This window comes from Corvus moneduloides, chromosome 11 (genome assembly GCF_009650955.1).
Source record: "Corvus moneduloides isolate bCorMon1 chromosome 11, bCorMon1.pri, whole genome shotgun sequence".
Taxonomy (NCBI): domain Eukaryota; kingdom Metazoa; phylum Chordata; class Aves; order Passeriformes; family Corvidae; genus Corvus; species Corvus moneduloides.
The window spans coordinates 15,192,155-15,209,817 of record NC_045486.1 but is presented as its reverse complement, the minus strand read 5'-3'; the positions used below and the strand labels follow the sequence as shown (position 1 = coordinate 15,209,817).

Genomic DNA, 17,663 nt, shown 5'->3' with positions numbered 1-17,663 from the left:
CTGGTCTGGTCCTTGTCCTTCCTCTTCAGCCACAGACATCCAGAGTGAAATGTCTGACAAGCCCAGTGCTGTCACCCGCCCACCTTCCCTCCTTCCTCTCCTGGGTGCTTGGCCTCCCCCTGCAGGGTGACTGGGTTGAGCGGAGCAGGAAGTTCTCAGCTGCAGCTGTGGGGCTGCCTGGGAGCATTTCATTTCCTGGCCTGTTGACAAGTTTAGTTGCTCATTTGCGGTTCCCTTCTTTGGGGGGGCGTTGCAGTTGAGCAAATCTGGGGGTTTTCAGTCTTGCAGGGATGTGTAGTTGCAGTTTGCTATGGCCACAGTTACAGAACAGCTCTTGTACAGGGGTTTGGAGTCAGGTTGGCTGTTCCTCAAAGCCTGTGGCTGTGTATCTGCTGCTGTTCCTCAACCCAGCAGTGACTGTTATCCCATTTAGTGACTCTGAGCTTTTGCTGACCTACACCATCAACTCAGTTATCAGTCCTCAGCTTTCCTGCCTTCAAGGGCTGTCAGCCTGGCTCTCTCTGGGTTCCTGCCACATCTGTCACCTCTGGAAGCTACATTTGCTCTGGATGAAACTGAGTTGAGGACACAGATGGCCAGACCTGACCTGGAAAATGAAAGCTCAGCACTAATGGAGAGTGATCCAGGCAGGCAAGGAGCTGTGGAAGAGGCAGGGGAAAAGTTAGGAGCCAAGTGCCAGCCCCCAGGGCAGGGGAGGGAGTTCAGTACCAGGAGTGGGGACATGATGTAAGCAAGAGGCCAGAAGGTGTGGGTTTGTGGCCTTTGTGATTACTCTCCGCTGCTGCTGTTAAACAGCAATTTTTTGACCTTGTAAGGCAACTGTCACTTGTCACACACCTCAGAAGGGGTCCCCTGAACCCATCTAGTCCTCCTGGAGCTTCTGGCACTCCTCTGGATTCAGTGCAGGCTGCACAGGATGTGTCCAGGCACAGGCCATAGCTCTGAGCTAACAAGGAAGTTCATTCCATGCCTTAAAACTCGCTCATCAAGGAAGGGAAAGCCCTAACCTGTGCTTCTCTGGAAAGAGCTGGGCCCCAGAAGTAAACTCCCCTACTCAGAGTAATTCCCTGGGACCAGACAGAGGACTGAAGGTGCCAGTCTGAGGTCGAAAGTGGCAGTAGAGATGTGGCCCCGCCCTAGAGGTCACCCTGAAGGGAAATTCCTCTTCTTCAGGATCTGTGGCTCGCGGTTCCCGGGGGTGGGTGAGGAGGAGTCTGTGTCGACTGTAACCGTCGATTAATTCAAGAGCAAACATGGATCATGTGCCTCATGACATCAGCCGCTTTCCAGCTCTGATCTCTCTCAGGACACTTGTCATGGCTCCTGCCATCACTGCTGCAACACACTGCAAGTCCCCAAAGATGCGAGATAATCAGGAAAGTCCCCAAAACTTGCCACGGCCAGGAACTGGAACTATTCCAGTTCCCGGTCATGGGGGCAGGTGCCAAGAGTGGCCCAAAGCAACCCCCCCAGAGATCCTGCAGTCACCTGAGCACCCAGAGCAGAGAGGCAGCATTATGTGGTGCCTCTTAGTGACAGCTGGCATTTCGTGACAAGTCCCTGCTCCCAAGCATGAAAGAGAGCAGACAGCAAGGGGGGGTCTGAGCGCATCCCCCCGCGCGGGGGCCCAGGCTGCCTTGGCTGGGGGCCAGGGCTGATAAGCAGCTGTCTGACCTTGGGCTGTTGTGAATGGAGCTCACTTGGCGCAGATGCTGGCAGGAGCCTCAGCAGGGGCTCCCTGCTTACCCTTGGGAGCTGCACTGGAACTGAGGCCCTGGCTCTTTGTTCTTGCCGGGCTGTGCTGCTGCACAGTTCCTCCTGGTCCAACCCATGGACATGGCCACAAGGCCTGACCCCGACCTGCCTCTTCACAGGGCGCTCTGGGGGAGGGTAGAGGTTCACAAAGACCGGTGGAGGGAGAGCTGGGCCACTTGGTGTGAGTACAAGAAACAGCCCAGTTCACTTAGGGCTGCCTTGAATCTGTAGGGAAAAGAGCAGTCAATACTGCATGATGTAACACTCCTGAAAACAGACTGATGCAGTTAGGGAAGAAATGGAAAAGTCAAGGATGGGGAAAAGCAACCCCTGAAGTTGAAGAAGGAGCCTCCTTCTCTTTATCTAGTGAGGATATACCAAGCTGTAACCCTGTGTGTAGACTTCACCAGCCTCAAAGAGGTGGGAAAATTAACTATTGGAGTCTGAAGAAGGGAATTTGTTGCCCCTCTTTCTTGCGCCATTCCCGTTCCTCTTCCTGATGCACAAACTGAAGGCGTTTCTCTCCCCAAAGCCATGCTCGGCGGCAGTGGTGTCCTCGGAGGATGCTGCAGCCTTGGTGCCACACTGTGCCACCCCTGGACGCGGGTGGCCGTGTCACTACGAAGGCTGGAACTCCTGGGACCACTCTGTGTTTTACTGCTTTTCCACAGTGTTTCTGAGGATCCGCGATACTTCCCTGTTAGCCAGGGATTTTTAAACCACCCCGCTCTGCGCATTTCACTGATCAAAGCCCCCCGAGCCCTTCAGAGCCGGCCCGGGCCGACTCTCCGCGCCCCGCCAAACGCGGGGCAGCGCTCGGCAGCGGGGGGCGGTGGGGCGGGGCGGTGGCGGCTCCCGGCGGGGCGGGGCGGGGTCGGGGGCGGCTCCCGGCGGGGCGGGGCGGGGTCGGGGGCGGCTCCCGGCGGGGCGGGGCGGGGCGGGCGGGGCGCGGCGGCGGCGGGAGTGGGGCCGCGCTCCCGGCAGTGCGCACCATGGCGGCGGCGGCGGCGGCGGGCGGGCGTGTGGCGGGGCTGGCGGGGCTGGCGGCGCGGCCGCTGGGCGCGGCGGAGCCGCTGTCGCTGGGCTCGCTGCGGGGCAAGGTGCTGCTGGTGGTCAATGTGGCGTCGCTCTGAGGCACGACCACGCGCGACTTCCTGCAGCTCTACGAGCTGCAGCAGCGCTACGGCCCCCGCGGGCTCCAGGTCCTCGGCTTCCCCTGCAACCAGTTCGGTCACCAGGTAGGGCGGGCGGCGGGCCCTGGGAGCGGGGCTGGGGAGCGGGGAGGAGCCGCCCACCCCGGCCGGTGTCTCACCGGCCGCGCTCGGGGCGGGTTTGCTTTTGTTTCCTTAGGAAAATGCCACCAACGATGAGATCCTTCCCATGCTCGAGTTTGTTCGTCCTGGCAACGGGTACAAGCCCAATTTCATCATGTTCGAGAAGTGTGAGGTGAACGGGAAGAACGCGCACCCCCTCTTCACCTTCCTGAAAGAGGCGCTGCCCTTCCCGCACGACGATCCCTCCTCGCTGATGACCAACCCGCAGTACATCATCTGGTCCCCGGTCTGCCGCAACGACATCGCCTGGAACTTCGAGAAGTTCCTCATTGGCCCCGACGGCGTGCCCTTCAAACGCTACAGCCGGCGTTTCGAAACCATCAAGATCCAGGACGACATTGAGTTGCTTCTGCAGAAGGTTCCCTAGAAAGTTCTCTGCCCTTTCCCCTTGCTGTGTACCTGCCTGTTTTTATCGCAGGGAGCTGCTGCTCTGGCAGAAATCCCAATGTCTCATGCAGGTTTTGCTTATGATGGTGCATCTTCCAAATCCTTGAAGTGTGCTTGATGTTTTCAAAAGTTGCATGGGAATGTTTGGGAAGCTATGCTGGGGCAAGCAGCTGTGAGTCTCAGTAGTTTACTGTGATTCTCTGAATAAAAAAATGTGTACTTTCTTTAAGGCTGTGGCGTGGTAAATCTGGGTGAGTTGGGTAAAACATGGTGGGTGTGTTACCTGTTTGTCAGCCCATGTGGGTGCTCACAGGGGCAGACTTGGAGCACTTGAGCACGGCTGAGCAGTCAGGCTGAACTAAACCAGGGGCATGGGCTCTGCAGGCTGTGAATCAGTACCGTGTCCTGCCCCACGTGTAACAAGCCTGACAGAGGGGGAGGGCACCAGGGAACAGACAGACCTTGCCCCACTGCTCACTGGACCTCCCTTAAGGCTTCCCTGCAGAGGGAACATGCTGGCACATGGCCAGGGGATGGTTTTACACTGGCTGATGAATTCCCAGCGTGGCTACCAGTAACAGGCCACAACAGGCTGATAACTGCTGGGGCAGGGAGATGAGCGATCCTGCAGCCTGGGGGGACCTAGACCAGGAGCAGCACCCACTGTCCCTCCCCTTTTCCCAGAGGCACTGCCTCCTCACTGGCTCTACCCCATTTTGCATCAGTGGTGGCCCAACACAGATCCTCACATGCTTGCCCAGTCCTCCATGAGACCTGAAGCACCTTTGTGCATCCCCAGCACCTCACGATGCAGGGAATCATGTGACAAACCAGTTCATCCATGTTCCCAGTGCAATACCACCCCATGCAACCACTTGGCCCACAGAAGCTGTGCCTCAGAGTGTCCTTGTTGCCCTTTGGGCACAGGAATTGTATATGACACTCCCAAGTGCACGTGTGCCGGGAAATATTTCCTTTTTCTTTTCACTTCTTCCCTGACAGTTCTTTGACTCCTCCCAACCATGGAGCTGAGAATTACTTCATGAGAGGTTGCTACAATTGGACCCGATGATCTTAGAGGTCTTTCCCAATCTTAATGATTCTATGATTCAATAATAATTCTGACATATTGTCCCTGCTCAGCAATCCTGGTTTTACAGACTACTGCTAAGTGGCTAGAATTAGGATTGGTTTCCCGTGGGAAATCATGAGCCTGTGCCAAATTTCACCTGCAATCCTTCTGCCCAGTAGCTCAGCTCCTTCTACAGGAAAATTTTCACTCCTTAAATGGCTCCGTGAGCACATTTTCATTACAAGCCACTCCTCACAAGATCTTGTAGCACTGAGTATAAACTTGGTGTGGACTAACCTATAAATGTGGTTAGGACTGAGGAGTCCTAATCCAGACTAGAAACTTGGGCTCTCCAAGGGAAGGCATAATGCTTTCAAGCATTAGTGCACTGTTTTCACAATAAAAACACTCAGGATTTGAGGGTTTGGTGCTTTTTTTTTTTCTTGCTTAAAGCTTTTCACTTCACAAATTCACAGTTGCCTTGTTACTGTACCTATGTCCAAGGATCCCTCAAGGTTGAGGAGAGACTGGGTAAATCCCCCAGCCAGCACCACCCCGCTTGCTGCTACCCCTGAGTCATCGAGCTTTGAACTCAGATTGCACAATCCTCACCGGGGTATTTCTTAAATCCCAGCACAGCTTCATAGAAAAAAACAGGATGTTTTCATCAGCCATTTAAGCTTTGCAGCAGACGATGCATGGTGTAAGGGATTATTTTTTCAGTTAGGTCTACTTCCCTCATTAATGCAGGATGTTGAAATAGGTGGAGAGTACAGGGGATCATGAGCAGCAGGAACTCAGGGCACTGAAAAATCTTTCTCAATGTGAGCTGTGGCACTTCCTCATTCCTGACTCACCAAACTTGAGCCGTTTGAGAGGGGCCTTCTTTGTTCCCAACCAGTCTCTGGCTCTGGCCAAGCCCGACAGCTACAGGGAGCAGATCCCAACACCTGCTGCTGTTCCACCCTGCCAAAAAGGGTCTCTGACCAAGCCTGCTGGTCAGAAATGCACCTTGCACTGTGCATATTCTGTGCCTATGGCCAAAGGATTTATTTACCTTCTGGCTGCTGGGGCTGTGCTAGCAGAAAAACAAAGCAACAGCTCCAGAACAGCTCCAACCGTGCCAGAAGCAGTACAGTGACATGATTCCAGGGCAAAAATGAGCCACGCCAGCAGGGAAACGAACAATCCCAGTGTAAGCACACCAGCAGGAACTCTGCAGTGTGACTGAAAGCTGCCCAGCCTTGTTATTCCCAATCTCGTTTCAGCATACCCTGGAGTAGCTGGCTCTGGGGTCCAGGGGGCTGTGGCACAGAGGGCACAGTCTGGGGCTCTCTGGCAGTGACAGGGATGGTGGAGCACGGCCCCCACACAGGATCTCACGCCTAAACCTTGGCTGCTGTCGTGGTGAGAGGAGGTGAACGTTTCACCACAGGCAGCAGCTCTGTGCTGAGGGGAGACATGAAGAATCCCAGGCGATTCCTCAGGGATTATAAACCAGCCCAGCTCTATTTCTGTAATTCCAGAGAGAAACAGACTGACTCAGAGGGAAACCTTAAAATAAATAGCACAACTGGTTGCTTCTGTGGCTTGAGGAAGTTGTCCTTTCATCATGTCCCGTCTGTCACATCTAAACTCCTACACTATTTTTTCTTACCTCTACACTTTAATTGCAAACACTTAATCCCTCTGTTAGTGTTCCTGTTTTGCCATTCTTCTGCACATCAAAGTTTCATATATTCTCTCCTTCCTAGAAAGTGTTTGTCCCCTACTTCTCCCCCCTCCCAGTGATTTATTTCTTTCCCCCTTTAGCTGCTGATTGTTGATAGCTGCCAACTTCTTAAATATTTAAACAAGTTCAAATATTTGAAGCTGCCAGGAGTGTTAACTAGTTCCAAGGAAAATTATCCTTCCTGGCCCTATCTCCCTCTCCCAGATTCCCTAGAGTTCTGCCCACAAAACTCTGGGCTATCTGCTGAAATCCTGTCTGATGAGATGTGGTGTTCAGATGTGTCTACTCAACAGAAGTGCCATCATCCTGAGTCTGAGACCTTTCTTACTCAGACCGTTCAAGGTTCTTTCAGCTATTTAAATTCCCTTTCTCCTCAGCAGCTTTCAGTCACTGTGTTTGACCATTGCCATCATCAGGCGGGTGGGGAACACCTGCCTCCAGCCCTGTGGTACTTGAGGGTGTTTTGCTTCTGTCAGTGCCACTTTCACACTCATCAGGATGAGCTGGAGATCAGGGCAGGAAGTCAAGGGCTGAAAGGAAAGTGCTTGAGGAGACAGGAGAACACAGACACCTCTGTCTACAGTGAAACTGCAGCAATGTAATTTCCTTGTACTGAATGAGAAAGGCCTGAATTAAAGCATTTAATTGTTTACCACACTTTCTGTGAGGAGTCAGTAATTCATTAGCTGAGTGAGGTCAGCCACACAAACACTATCTCAGAATAGCTGACTCATTTTAAAAACACACCCAGCCTTGCCATAATAGGGTGTGTTAGAGCCCGAAGGGGCCCTGCCCTCTGAGAAAAACTGAAGTAACAACACTCAACTCTTACTGGAAGGAGAAAATGGTCCTTTCAATGTTAACTGAATGGACTTGCCCTGCTGTCAGGAAGATAAAAGGCTTTTATCATGCTACCCTGGTTGCTGCGGCAGTGCCAGGCTGGCAGAGCCCACCTGCCCACGCTGCTCCCAGAACGCTCCTGGCACAGGCAGTCACAGCACCCCCACATCAGCCCTGCCTGTTTTTCACCTAAGGTGAAGGGATTTCTTTGGTGCATCCGTTTAAGGCAGGTTTTTAAAATTCTTCCCAAGTCCCCCCCCCTTCTCAAGGATAGGGTGCCTGAACAGCACAGGCCAGGCTACTCGAGGGATCAGTGCTTAAATCTCCTTGAGCAGTTCTCTCCTGAGACAATTCCCAAACTGCTGAGCACTCCCCAGTCGGTCACACAGACCCGTTTTCCTGTTTATTCTCGTAACAATTTGAAGTCCAACGCCCTGACTGGTTACTCCGTGTGAGAAAATGGAGCGCCTAAAACAGAAACCACAGTCCAACCAAATGGTTCTGCCACATGTTTTGTCAGACACTGCCCCGGGAGAGAGAAAAAGAAAATCTTTATGAAGAACTAAATGTTTCAGCTTGGGTTCAATCTTCACCGAGCCATAACTCAGGGAGGAGAATCTAGGTGAGAAAGTGAAGTACACGATGTCTGGAGCCTAGAATAGTGGGCTGGCAGCAGCCACCCCGAGCAAGTTTGGGGAAAGCTGGCCTGGTGCTGCTACAGAGGCAGAAGGGAGCAAAGCGTTCGCAGAAGTGTTTGTATTTGAGGACTTAAAGAGGCCGGCCCGGGAGCCTCTCGACCACGCAGCCCCCTCGTCCATCCCCGCGGGGGTGAGTCCTGCTGCTCCCCGGGCTCTTCCCGCGGCCCCCGTGAGGACGCTCAGGGGGCAGCTCCTACATCCCCCAAGGGCCCTCACGCTGCCGCCGCAAGATGGCGGCCGCCGCCATGGCGCGCGCGGCCCCACCCACCCCGTCACGGAGCGCGCGCGGGCGGGGCGGGTCCGGTCCCTCCCACTCGCCCAGCGCGTGCCCGCCCCCGCGCCCGCGCGCGCTCCGACCTCCGCCCGCGCCGGGTCTCGCGCACGGACATGGCGGCGGCCGCGGCCGGCGGCGAACGGGCCCGGCCGGACCCGGCGGAGCAGCGGGCGGAGCTGGGGCCGCTCCTGGCCACGGCCCTCCGGCCCGGCGAGTCCTGGTGAGCACACCCGCGCCTCCTCCCCTCCCTCCCCGTCCCCCTCCCCTGCGGGCGGCGGGGCCTGCGGGCCGGGCCGCGCCGCCGCTGAGGGGCCGCGCCGGGCGGTGCCGTGTGTTGCAGGTACCTGGTGGAGAGCCGGTGGTTCAAACAGTGGAAGAAGTATGTGGGCTTCGACAGCTGGGACATGTTCGGCGCGGGCGATCCCAACCTCTTCCCGGGCCCCGTCGACAACGCGGGCCTGTTCCCGGGGCCCATCGACAACTCGGGCCTGTTCGGCGGTGAGTGCTGCGGGCAGCGGGGCCGCCGCTCGGGCTCGGCTGCGGAACTTCCCCGCGCTGCTTTCGCTTTCGAAGCCGAGCGCTGCAGAGGGCACGCGGCCGCCCCGCTCTGTGCGCGAGGGGACCGGCCGGGCTCTGCCTGCCCTGGGAGCGCCGGTGTTTCTTGGTGTCCTGGCAGTACATGTGTAGGTCTGGAAAAGAAAACGCGCTGTTTGATGCCCTGCTGTCTTCCGTCTGTCTCCGTTTTAGATCCAGAAAGTCAGAGTTTAAAAGAACACCTCATTGATGAGCTGGATTACGTGTTGGTGCCCACCGAAGCCTGGAACAAACTAGTAGCGTGGTACGGCTGCATAGACGGGCAGCAGCCTATTGTGAGGAAAGTAAGTATGGCTGAATCAACTTCTCCTCATCCTGGCTTCAGCTTTTGATCTCCATCAAACTTAGATGGTTGATTTTGCCAGATGCCACTTAAGCAGCTCTTTGGAGATAATAACTTGAGGCCTTTTTGCCTTGTCTGAAAGAACAACTTGCCTGTATTTCAGCTGAAATGCCTGAATGTTGAGGTGTTCTGAGTTAATGGTTTATTTGGGGGAAGAACCCTGAACCTTGTTCTGGTTGTGATTCTTTGGACCAGTACAGTTCTTCTATATTGCATGGAATAGTTTGTACTTTGTTGACATGTGTAAGTTGTTAGTCAAACTTGTAGATCTTCCAGGACAGAATGGGTCTTTTAGTAGAGATGGATTAGGGACTTCCTCTAGAGTCTAAGGTGATTCTTGTTTTCTCTTCCAAAACTGTGTGATTCTAAAATCTTTATTAAGAGGTGGGTATGTGGTTTTGTCCTGTAAGTCATATTTTTGGTTGACAAATGCAGTTGTATATGCATTCTGGGTATATAACCTATTCTGGAAGGTGAAATTGGCAAGTTGCTTGTTTTTTTTTTTTTTTTCCTGGAAATGTGCATAGGTAAAAGATTTTTTATTTTTATTTTAGTCTTAGGTTTTTGCACTGACTAGAGCAGTGCCAGTCTGTGGAGCCCATTAAAAGACTGATCACTACACCAAGTGTTGATACAATGTTCAGAATTAACATCACTTATGTTTAAGTAGCACTATGTTGTAAGTAAGGGTTACTCCAAGGTGTGCAAGACCTAGGAAAGTGTGTCACCAGAAGGGACGTAAGATCAGGAAGTGCTTATCAGTGGCACTGGAATGTTGTTGTTTGGTGTGGGCTAGAAATTATATGTAGTAAGAAATTCTGACGTCTTCAGGACTGTTGAGTGAACCCAGGATCACCAGGTGACCTCAGGTTCACTCAGCTGAATAGACAGAACTCCCATGGAAGCAAGAAGTAGAGAAGGAGAAAATAATTACAGCATGTAAAGGAGATGTGGTTTTAGAGAAACGTGTAACTTCTTGAGGAGTTGCAAGTCTGCACTGAGAGGGAGGATTGGTACTGTTACGATCACTGCCTCTCCAAGTGAGGAAGCTTTCCTTCATGAACTGCCTAACTGCTTTCACAAAACCTGGCATGTTATTGCACACTCCCTTTTCTGAAAAATTGGAAAGTTGGCAAGAGATTCGGGAGCTGTTGGGGAAACGCTTGGGCTTAACTGCATGAGCCTTCTTTTCGTGGGATGTCTGGTGCTGCTTTCAGTGCTGTAATAACCAAGGGGGTAGAGCTTAGAGCTTGTGCTGGTTTACAGCCCTAACATGTCAAGTTATTCTGGGTCCAGTCAAGTGTAAATTTTTAAAGTTTTGAATTACTATGAAACTGTCAGTCTCTGTTGTTAACCTGGTAACTGAAGGGAGTTTTAATATTTAAGAAGATGCTAAAATATAGCAGAGTAGTAGGTTTGTGGGATGTAACAGCTTCTTACAAAAATCCAGAGTGGGTCAGTGAGACATAGAAGCTGCAGTACTGCACTTGAGTAGAATGTGGGCAGTATCTGGTTACAGTATTCCCCAGATAGCGTTAAAAGTCAAGCACTTAAACTTGTGGTCCTTGAATGTTCTAAGCCTTTTCCTAAAGATGGTTCAACTGTAATTCTTACATTAAAATATCCATAAAAGTAGGATCTGGGAAGCAATTTTCAGGCATCTTTATAGCTTTAAAAGATATTTCTTCCATCTCTGTGTCAGATGATCAGAGCCAAGTACAGGAGGATTAGATGAGATTTATTTGTTGTTCAGGTTTCTTTTGATAGTCTCAAAACATGTTTTTGGGCAGTCATCTATAGAGTCCCACTGGAAAGTGTATTAATGTGCTTCCTCAGCGGCTGAGTTATGCTGAAATTGCTGTCCAATGGCGTGACTTGAGTTGTACTTGGGCAAAGAACAAGGAAGCTGGTCAGATGCTGTTTAAAAGACATCTGCAGGTGATTAGAGTCTCCATTCCTCCATCCTAACGGACACAATGATCTGATCAGGAACTTCTTGGAAAGAGTTCTTTGATTTCTGAATATGGTTCTTACTTGTTTCTAACTACAGAATACTGGAGAACAGGAAGTCACGTTTAGTGACATTTATTCTGAAAAATAAATGGAAAACTTTTGATTTGGTTTCTTTGCTTTCTTAAAAAGAAGTCTGCTCTGCCTGTCAAGAAGCTGTTTAAACAGGGAACTTTACTTTCCGTTGTAACAGCAAAGTACTGAAGATCTTCCCGAACGTGTTTGTGAATTATTTACCTTTAAAGCACCTTGCATATCTAATACAACCTTCTAAAAGCAACAATCCTCAGAAGATGGAAGCATAATTTAGTGGAATTGTCACTATAAGTCTAGATCTTAATTCTTGGTTTGTTTCTAAAGCTGGGTAGTTTTTTCTGTAAAATGTTAGGTGTAGATCATACCAAGTCTGGTGTCACATGAATAAAATGGAATATTTCAGTTGGAACGGACTTAATCATCTGGTACAACTGCCTGACCAATTCAGGTCTGACTGAAAGTTAAAGCAAATTAAGGGCATTGTCCAAGTGCCTCTCAAACTCTGTTACTCTTAAAAATTATACCAGCTTTTTCAATGAAATGTGGTCTCAATTTCAGTGGCTTAGTAGCTGCCAAGAACTCTGGAGAGGATTGAGGTGTGGGTTTTCTTTTTTTTTCTTACTCCTTCTGTTACACCGCGGTTGTCTCATAACTGGCCTGTGAAATGTGTTTTTCTTTCTGGCATAATGTGTTTTAGGGTCTGTAGGTGATGAGTGGTGTCTAGTCTTAGGGAAACCTTTCAATAAAAATATGCTGGAAGCTAATGGCATGGGTAAATATACCTATTGGAATATTCTCTCAAATGCAAAATTGATTTGAAAAGTACTCTGAAATAAAGCAGTGTCATCAAAACAACTTCAGAGGTACTTTTCTGTTCTTGCTAGGAGAGAGTAATGAGACATTCTGTGTACCATGCAGAAAAATAATGCTTTGGTTTGCTTTCTTCTGATAGAAGAGATTTTGCTCCGGTGTTCCAGCCTGGTTTCCTTCTTTATATAAAACTTAGCCAAAGACTAGAGGCAAAAGGTAATTTTTTTCTAGAATGCTTTGTGTGATCAAATATTTTTCATGAGTAGTTAGCTGACACTGTCAGTTCAACTGTGATGATGGATCTTTGGAACTTTGCACTGTGGAAGGAAAGCACTGGGAAACAAAACTCCCCAAACAAGCTGGTGACTGAATCTAGGAGTGAGTTCGTGTTCAGTTTGTGGCTTGCCTTGCAATACTGCAAAAGGCTCACAGTATTTAGAACTGTGTACTTTGGAGAACTGCTCAGTATTGCAGCTCTGTGTTGCTTTGTTCCCTGTGTGCAGGTGGTGGAGTATGGGCTGTTTGTGAAGCACTATAAGGTTGAGGTTTATCTCCTGGAGCTGAAACTGTGTGAGAGCAGCGATCCCAACAATGTCATCAGCTGCCACTTCAGCAAGGCAGATACTGTTGGTAAGTAGTTCTCTGATAGATAAAGCTGTGCTCTGTGGGTGTCTCAAGACGTAATCTGTGCCCTCCAGAACCTCCAGACTGGAGTAAACCTGACTTTTTTCTCTCTCTCATTGCTATATTTTTCACATGTAAAAATGCTGAATGTCAGCTGTCCTGTATCTACATCACTAAACTGAAATGGGCAACTTGACAGTAATAACTGAAAACTTGAACCTGTGTTTTCAAGTGAACAGAAGTTGGCCTTTGGGCAGAAAGTTCTCAAAAGTGTATTGCATGTTATTGATTTGAGGGCTTGACAGCCTAATACATGATTGAAAACAGAAGTTTTTCATTCTTTCAGACTTCATATTAGACAAACTGTATGAACAATTGTAACTTCCATAGTATGTTTTCTGCTTGAACGATCTTGAAGGATAAGTGATGTACCTCCTTGCTAAAGGAGTTTAGTGTTTTTTCAAAAGTACTCGTGTTTTAGGAATTCTGGTGTTTTTATTTTTTCCTCAACAGCTACCATCGAGAAAGAAATGAGAAAACTATTTAATATCCCAGCTGAGAAGGAAACCAGGCTATGGAACAGGTATATGAGTAACACTTATGAGCAGCTCAGCAAGCTGGATAGCACAGTGCAAGATGCAGGGCTCTATCAGGGTCAGGTAAGGGACATAACTTTTTCTCTCTCTCTCTTTTTTTTTTTTTTTTTTGGTCTCGTGTAGTGCTTTTGCTGATGTGTATTTTTTTTCACTTGCCTTTATGTACTTCGAGCAAACATTGACAATGGGATTTGCTAATGCTTTTGCAAAATGTCTAACAGACTTGCAGTTACCTTTATTACCTGCACTCTCTTTCAGGTTGTTTTAATAGAAGTGAAAAATGAAGATGGCACGTGGCCTGGACAGCACTGCCTGGCAAAGTAAGCAAGCATGTTCTAAAGGTTTCTGTTATTTTGTGCAGCTTGTTTGCTAGGCTTTAGTGACCACATGTTCTCTGTGGAAGCCTGGTTATCACTGGCCGTTGTGGCTTGCTTTGTTCTGGTTATTTTCAGGGAGAGAAAATCTCAAATATAAATATTCTTCAGTGGTTCTGCTGCTGGTTTCTTTTCTTAGCAAGAGTCTGTGTTTTAAAGCCTGTTTCAAACAGGTTGTATGAGGATTAAATAGCTTCAGGTTTCTGTAGTGCTTAGGAGACGAAAGTGCTATTTGCATTGAACTAGTCTGCTTAAAAAGCTACCTCTGCACAGTGAAACAAATAACCTGTCTTTTGCTGTTGTAGAACAAAAGGGATCTCGGAGTGTGTTTCCAAACCTGCCAGTAGCGAATGCTCAGAGTTCTGGTAGTTCCCCCTTGAAAAGGGTGTAGAAATAGCTGACCAACCCCCTCCCCCCACCAAGAGACAATTATAGAAGCCTGTAAATATGACACAGATTCTCTCAGTGCTGTCTGATTTAGAGAAGAGATGGGTAATTGCAGGGCTTAGTGAAATATTGTGTGTATAGAGTGAATGGTGTAGAATGGTAGTTGCTTGTTCATATCAAGTCCTACTGTAGAAAATAGAATTTGATGACTTTACCTGTCTGATGGCCCACTCAGTTCCATCCCAGGGGCCATCAGACTTGATATTGATAAAGAAAATGCTTTTCTGTACAATACAGTTAACTTACAGAACTTGCTGCCAAGTGCTCTCATTTGAAATCAAGATGCACTAGTGTTAAACTTGAAGAATTGATCAGATAGATCAGTGGAACCTATTTCGAAGCAGTACTTTGAGAGATCACACTGTGTAAATGAATCAGGAAAATGCCCATGGGATTACAGAGAACTTTCTGTAGGAGTATCATGTGAGAAGCAGCTAAACATTCATATCATGTACCTGGTTGACAGTCAGTATGGAAGAAGCAGCTGTGCAAGACCAGTCATAACCTTTTGTTTCCACATGAAGCAAAGCTGAAAAGGAGCTGTGTAGCATTCTCAGGCCTCAGGGTTGTCCTTTGTCAGCAGCTAGTCTTGATATGTAAAGGCTTTGATTTAACCTCTAGTGATACATAAATGAAAGGGGTTATTGGTATGCAGATTAATATTTTCTAATGACATAAAAATATTTATTTACTATAACATGAAACTTGTGCAATTGTTTGACTTGGTGCTGATAATGGTGGCTGAAAGAATTGTGTTAAGTGATACATACAGGATTATCTGTTCTTTTGTACTTTGTGTTGTGCTTTATCCTATCTTAGGTAAACTTCTGCTTCAGTGGTCTATTTCTCAGCTGCGGAAAATACATGGGGAACTTAAATATTTGGAGTTTTTTTTCTGGACTGCATCACTTTAAATACTGAAAGCTTATGAGAGAGTTTTACCTGAATTTAGAGTTTTGATGACATACACCAAACAGGATATAGAGCTCTCTGCTGTTGATAGAGAAATGGTGAACACCTGCCTCACTGCCCAAGTGCCAGAAGAGGTTCTGGAAAGCTGGGAGTTCATATCCTTCCTACTCGCAGAGTGTGTGTGCAAATGGGGTGGGTGGGTTCTGTGTCATCAGGATTTTTCCCCTCCACTTGCTGCTTGTCAGAGGCACTGGCCCCCTACCAGAGGAAATAGCTTTTCCACTGGTTTGGCAGCCGTCCTTGTGTTTCCCCAGCCATCAATCTGGCTGACATTTTACAGGAAAAATACTCTAAAACTCCACAGCAGTCCTTGGGTGGTATGTTCAACCTATGCTTGGCCACTGCTGTTTGTTAGTTTGCTGCTCCCTAAAGAACAAATTACTTTCTTCTTACTGTAGTTTGAAACTGCTTTTACTTCTAGACAAGGTTTCAGAAGAGAGGTTGGATTATATTCATTCTAGGAATTTCAAAATTAGAGGCATACTTTGTTTCTGAAGCAAGATTTTATCAATGACTCTGCAGAACTTAGTACTCTTAAATTGTTACTTACAAGACTCCCAAAATAAAGTCCTGAGATAGCAGAATTCCGTTTCAGCCCTAGCACACTTTTATTTTTAATCTTGGATATAATTTTCTTAGCAAAAGCAAACAAGAAGTTATGTTAAATCTTTAAAAATGACACCTTTTCCATCAGGTATTGTATTTGAAAACTGGAGTGAAGCTGTATTTATCATCTGCCTGGTAGCTATCTCTCTCCCATTGCGATATGCAGCACTAAAATACCTTTTGGTTCTTTGGTTGGAGCTAGAATTTTCCTGCTGTTTCCTCTTCCAGCTCCTCTGTTTACTCATGGCACTGTGTGCTGACACTGTGTGATTTCAGAGGACTCCTTCAGCAACTGGGCTAAATATTTTGTGTGCAGTTGTCTTGGGGTGACTTTATGATGTGTATCCCATATCGCTGCCCTATGCCCAGAAATGAATTTTTGTGCCTTTCTATGCCTTTATCCTGAGCCTGAGAGGGGGAAGGAAAAACTGAGTAAAACTTTTTCAAAGCAGTTTGCAGCTTGTTCAAGGTCACACAGAGATAGAGACTTTTTTTCAGCTGTGGCAGGAGAGCGAGAGGGAAGGGAAGCGCCCGGTTTGCTTTTCCTTTCCAGCCAGCTTTCGGCAGTTTTTTTTCCCTCAGCTCCTTTTCCTCTGGAGAGTTGAACTTTTGTTTTCCTGGGACTTCGTTTTTTTCCTTTTCTCCTGCTGGACTGTTTCAACATCAGAATACATTGGGAGGACTTTCCACCAAGGCCTTGGCCCTGGAGGTGGGCCCACCACCCTGTCCCAGCTCCAAGGAGGGGGAAAGAGAGATCTATGGAAGGACTCTGAAATTTTCCCAGGTTTCTCTCAGCAGATCAAGAGGTTTTATTATTTAGCATCATTATTCCTTTTCCTGTGTGTTTGTTAAATAAATAGTTTTTATCTCTTTCACTTTCCTGCGAGGAAGATTTATTTTTTCCTGAACCTGGTGTGGGAGGGATGGTTATAGCCTGCCTTCTCTCAGGGGATATATTTCTAGATTTGGCCAAACCGGCACAAATGTAGTGGTGCCCAACTGCGTGGCTCGAAGGAAAGTGAAAAGCCTGTGCTAATTACATTTTGGTTTGAATTTACTTACTCTGTGCTGGGGTAAAATAGTCACCATGTTGGTTGAGTTCATAACGTTTCTCTGGCTTGATGTACTCATGTCTTTCTGGTCCGTAGGCTTGTTTAAGGTACTAGTGCCTTTCTGGTCCCTAGGCCTATTTGCCTATCTGCAAGCTAGTCCGATCTTATCCTTGATAAGGAATTTTTGCAGAGCAGAGGCACAAATTTGGATTTCTATTTTGCTGTGCTCATTGATAATGATTTATAAGAAGTTGACAGAGGTACAGGCAGCTGTTTGAAGTGTGTATGATATGTGGTTTCTCCGTCCTAACCCCAGTCCTAGCTTCAGTAGCCTGTTTTGGGAATTTATTAGTAATTGCACCCAGATTGTTAGAAGAGGAGGAGATGGGGTTTCCCTTCCCTTTAAATTTGGTAGGTTATCTTTTGAGAATACCATCCAGGGGAAATTGAACAAAGACATCATCCTCCTGGTATTTAATCTGGTAATCTTCCTCTATATGATTCGCAGCTTCTCTAGAATAAGAGCTCACATTTCCAGGGTGACTGCCAAGACACCTGACCCAGCGGTGGAAAATCCTGAGTGGTGTGGGGAATGGGAAGATATGGGCCAAATCCTGAAGAAATTCTCTGACCCAGTGGTTTGCAATTTCTCCCCTGAACAAGTTCAGAAACCAGCTGAGGTGGCAAAATATCTGAAAGAGAAATACAATGACAATTCTAATAAGAAAAAGCTCATTGCAATATGTTGGGCTTTGGCATATGCCTATCGCACACTGCAGCAGATAAAGGTAGAGGGGCAGGAAGATGAATCAGCAAAGCCTGCAGACACCCCAGTCACTCAGACTGCAGCCAAACCAGACAGCCAGCCCAAACCAGATGGAGGGTCTAAGCCATTGACAGTGGCTCCTGTCACGAGAAAAAAGCACACAACCAAAACTGATTGCCCAGCGAAAGATGATGATGATGATGCAGGGGAAGGAACCTCAAAGCCATCAACTGACTCAGGCACAGAAACCATTACTGAGTCCATGTCCATAAAGCATAGCTTAAGAAAGGACTGCACCCGAAGGTCTGATGAATCCATAA

The 17,663-nt window shown here is 48.2% G+C and overlaps 2 protein-coding genes across 5 annotated transcripts in view; both read left to right on the top strand.

Annotated features, from left to right (window-relative positions):
• The first annotated feature begins 2,728 nt into the window (after positions 1 to 2,728).
• GPX1 (glutathione peroxidase 1) lies at positions 2,729 to 3,721 on the top strand. The gene is made up of 2 exons (XM_032121094.1): positions 2,729 to 3,014; positions 3,127 to 3,721. The coding sequence occupies exons 1-2, from the start codon at positions 2,769 to 2,771 to the stop codon at positions 3,475 to 3,477; spliced, it is 597 nt and encodes a 198-aa protein (XP_031976985.1). The 5' UTR covers positions 2,729 to 2,768; the 3' UTR covers positions 3,478 to 3,721.
• Positions 3,722 to 8,195: 4,474 nt separating this feature from the next.
• Positions 8,196 to 17,663, top strand: part of USP4 (ubiquitin specific peptidase 4) — a 40,418-nt gene continuing 30,950 nt past the window's right edge. For 3 of the 4 annotated variants that reach the window (XM_032121079.1, XM_032121077.1, XM_032121080.1), the window contains exons 1-6: positions 8,196 to 8,333; positions 8,454 to 8,611; positions 8,861 to 8,991; positions 12,410 to 12,536; positions 13,044 to 13,189; positions 13,385 to 13,446. In XM_032121079.1, the coding sequence (XP_031976970.1) occupies positions 8,227 to 8,333; positions 8,454 to 8,611; positions 8,861 to 8,991; positions 12,410 to 12,536; positions 13,044 to 13,189; positions 13,385 to 13,446 (731 nt within the window). In that variant the 5' untranslated portion in view covers positions 8,196 to 8,226. Of the gene's footprint in view, positions 8,334 to 8,453; positions 8,612 to 8,860; positions 8,992 to 12,409; positions 12,537 to 13,043; positions 13,190 to 13,384; positions 13,447 to 14,766; positions 15,939 to 17,663 lie in introns of those variants that run through there. The other variant, XM_032121081.1, reaches the window with a different exon arrangement.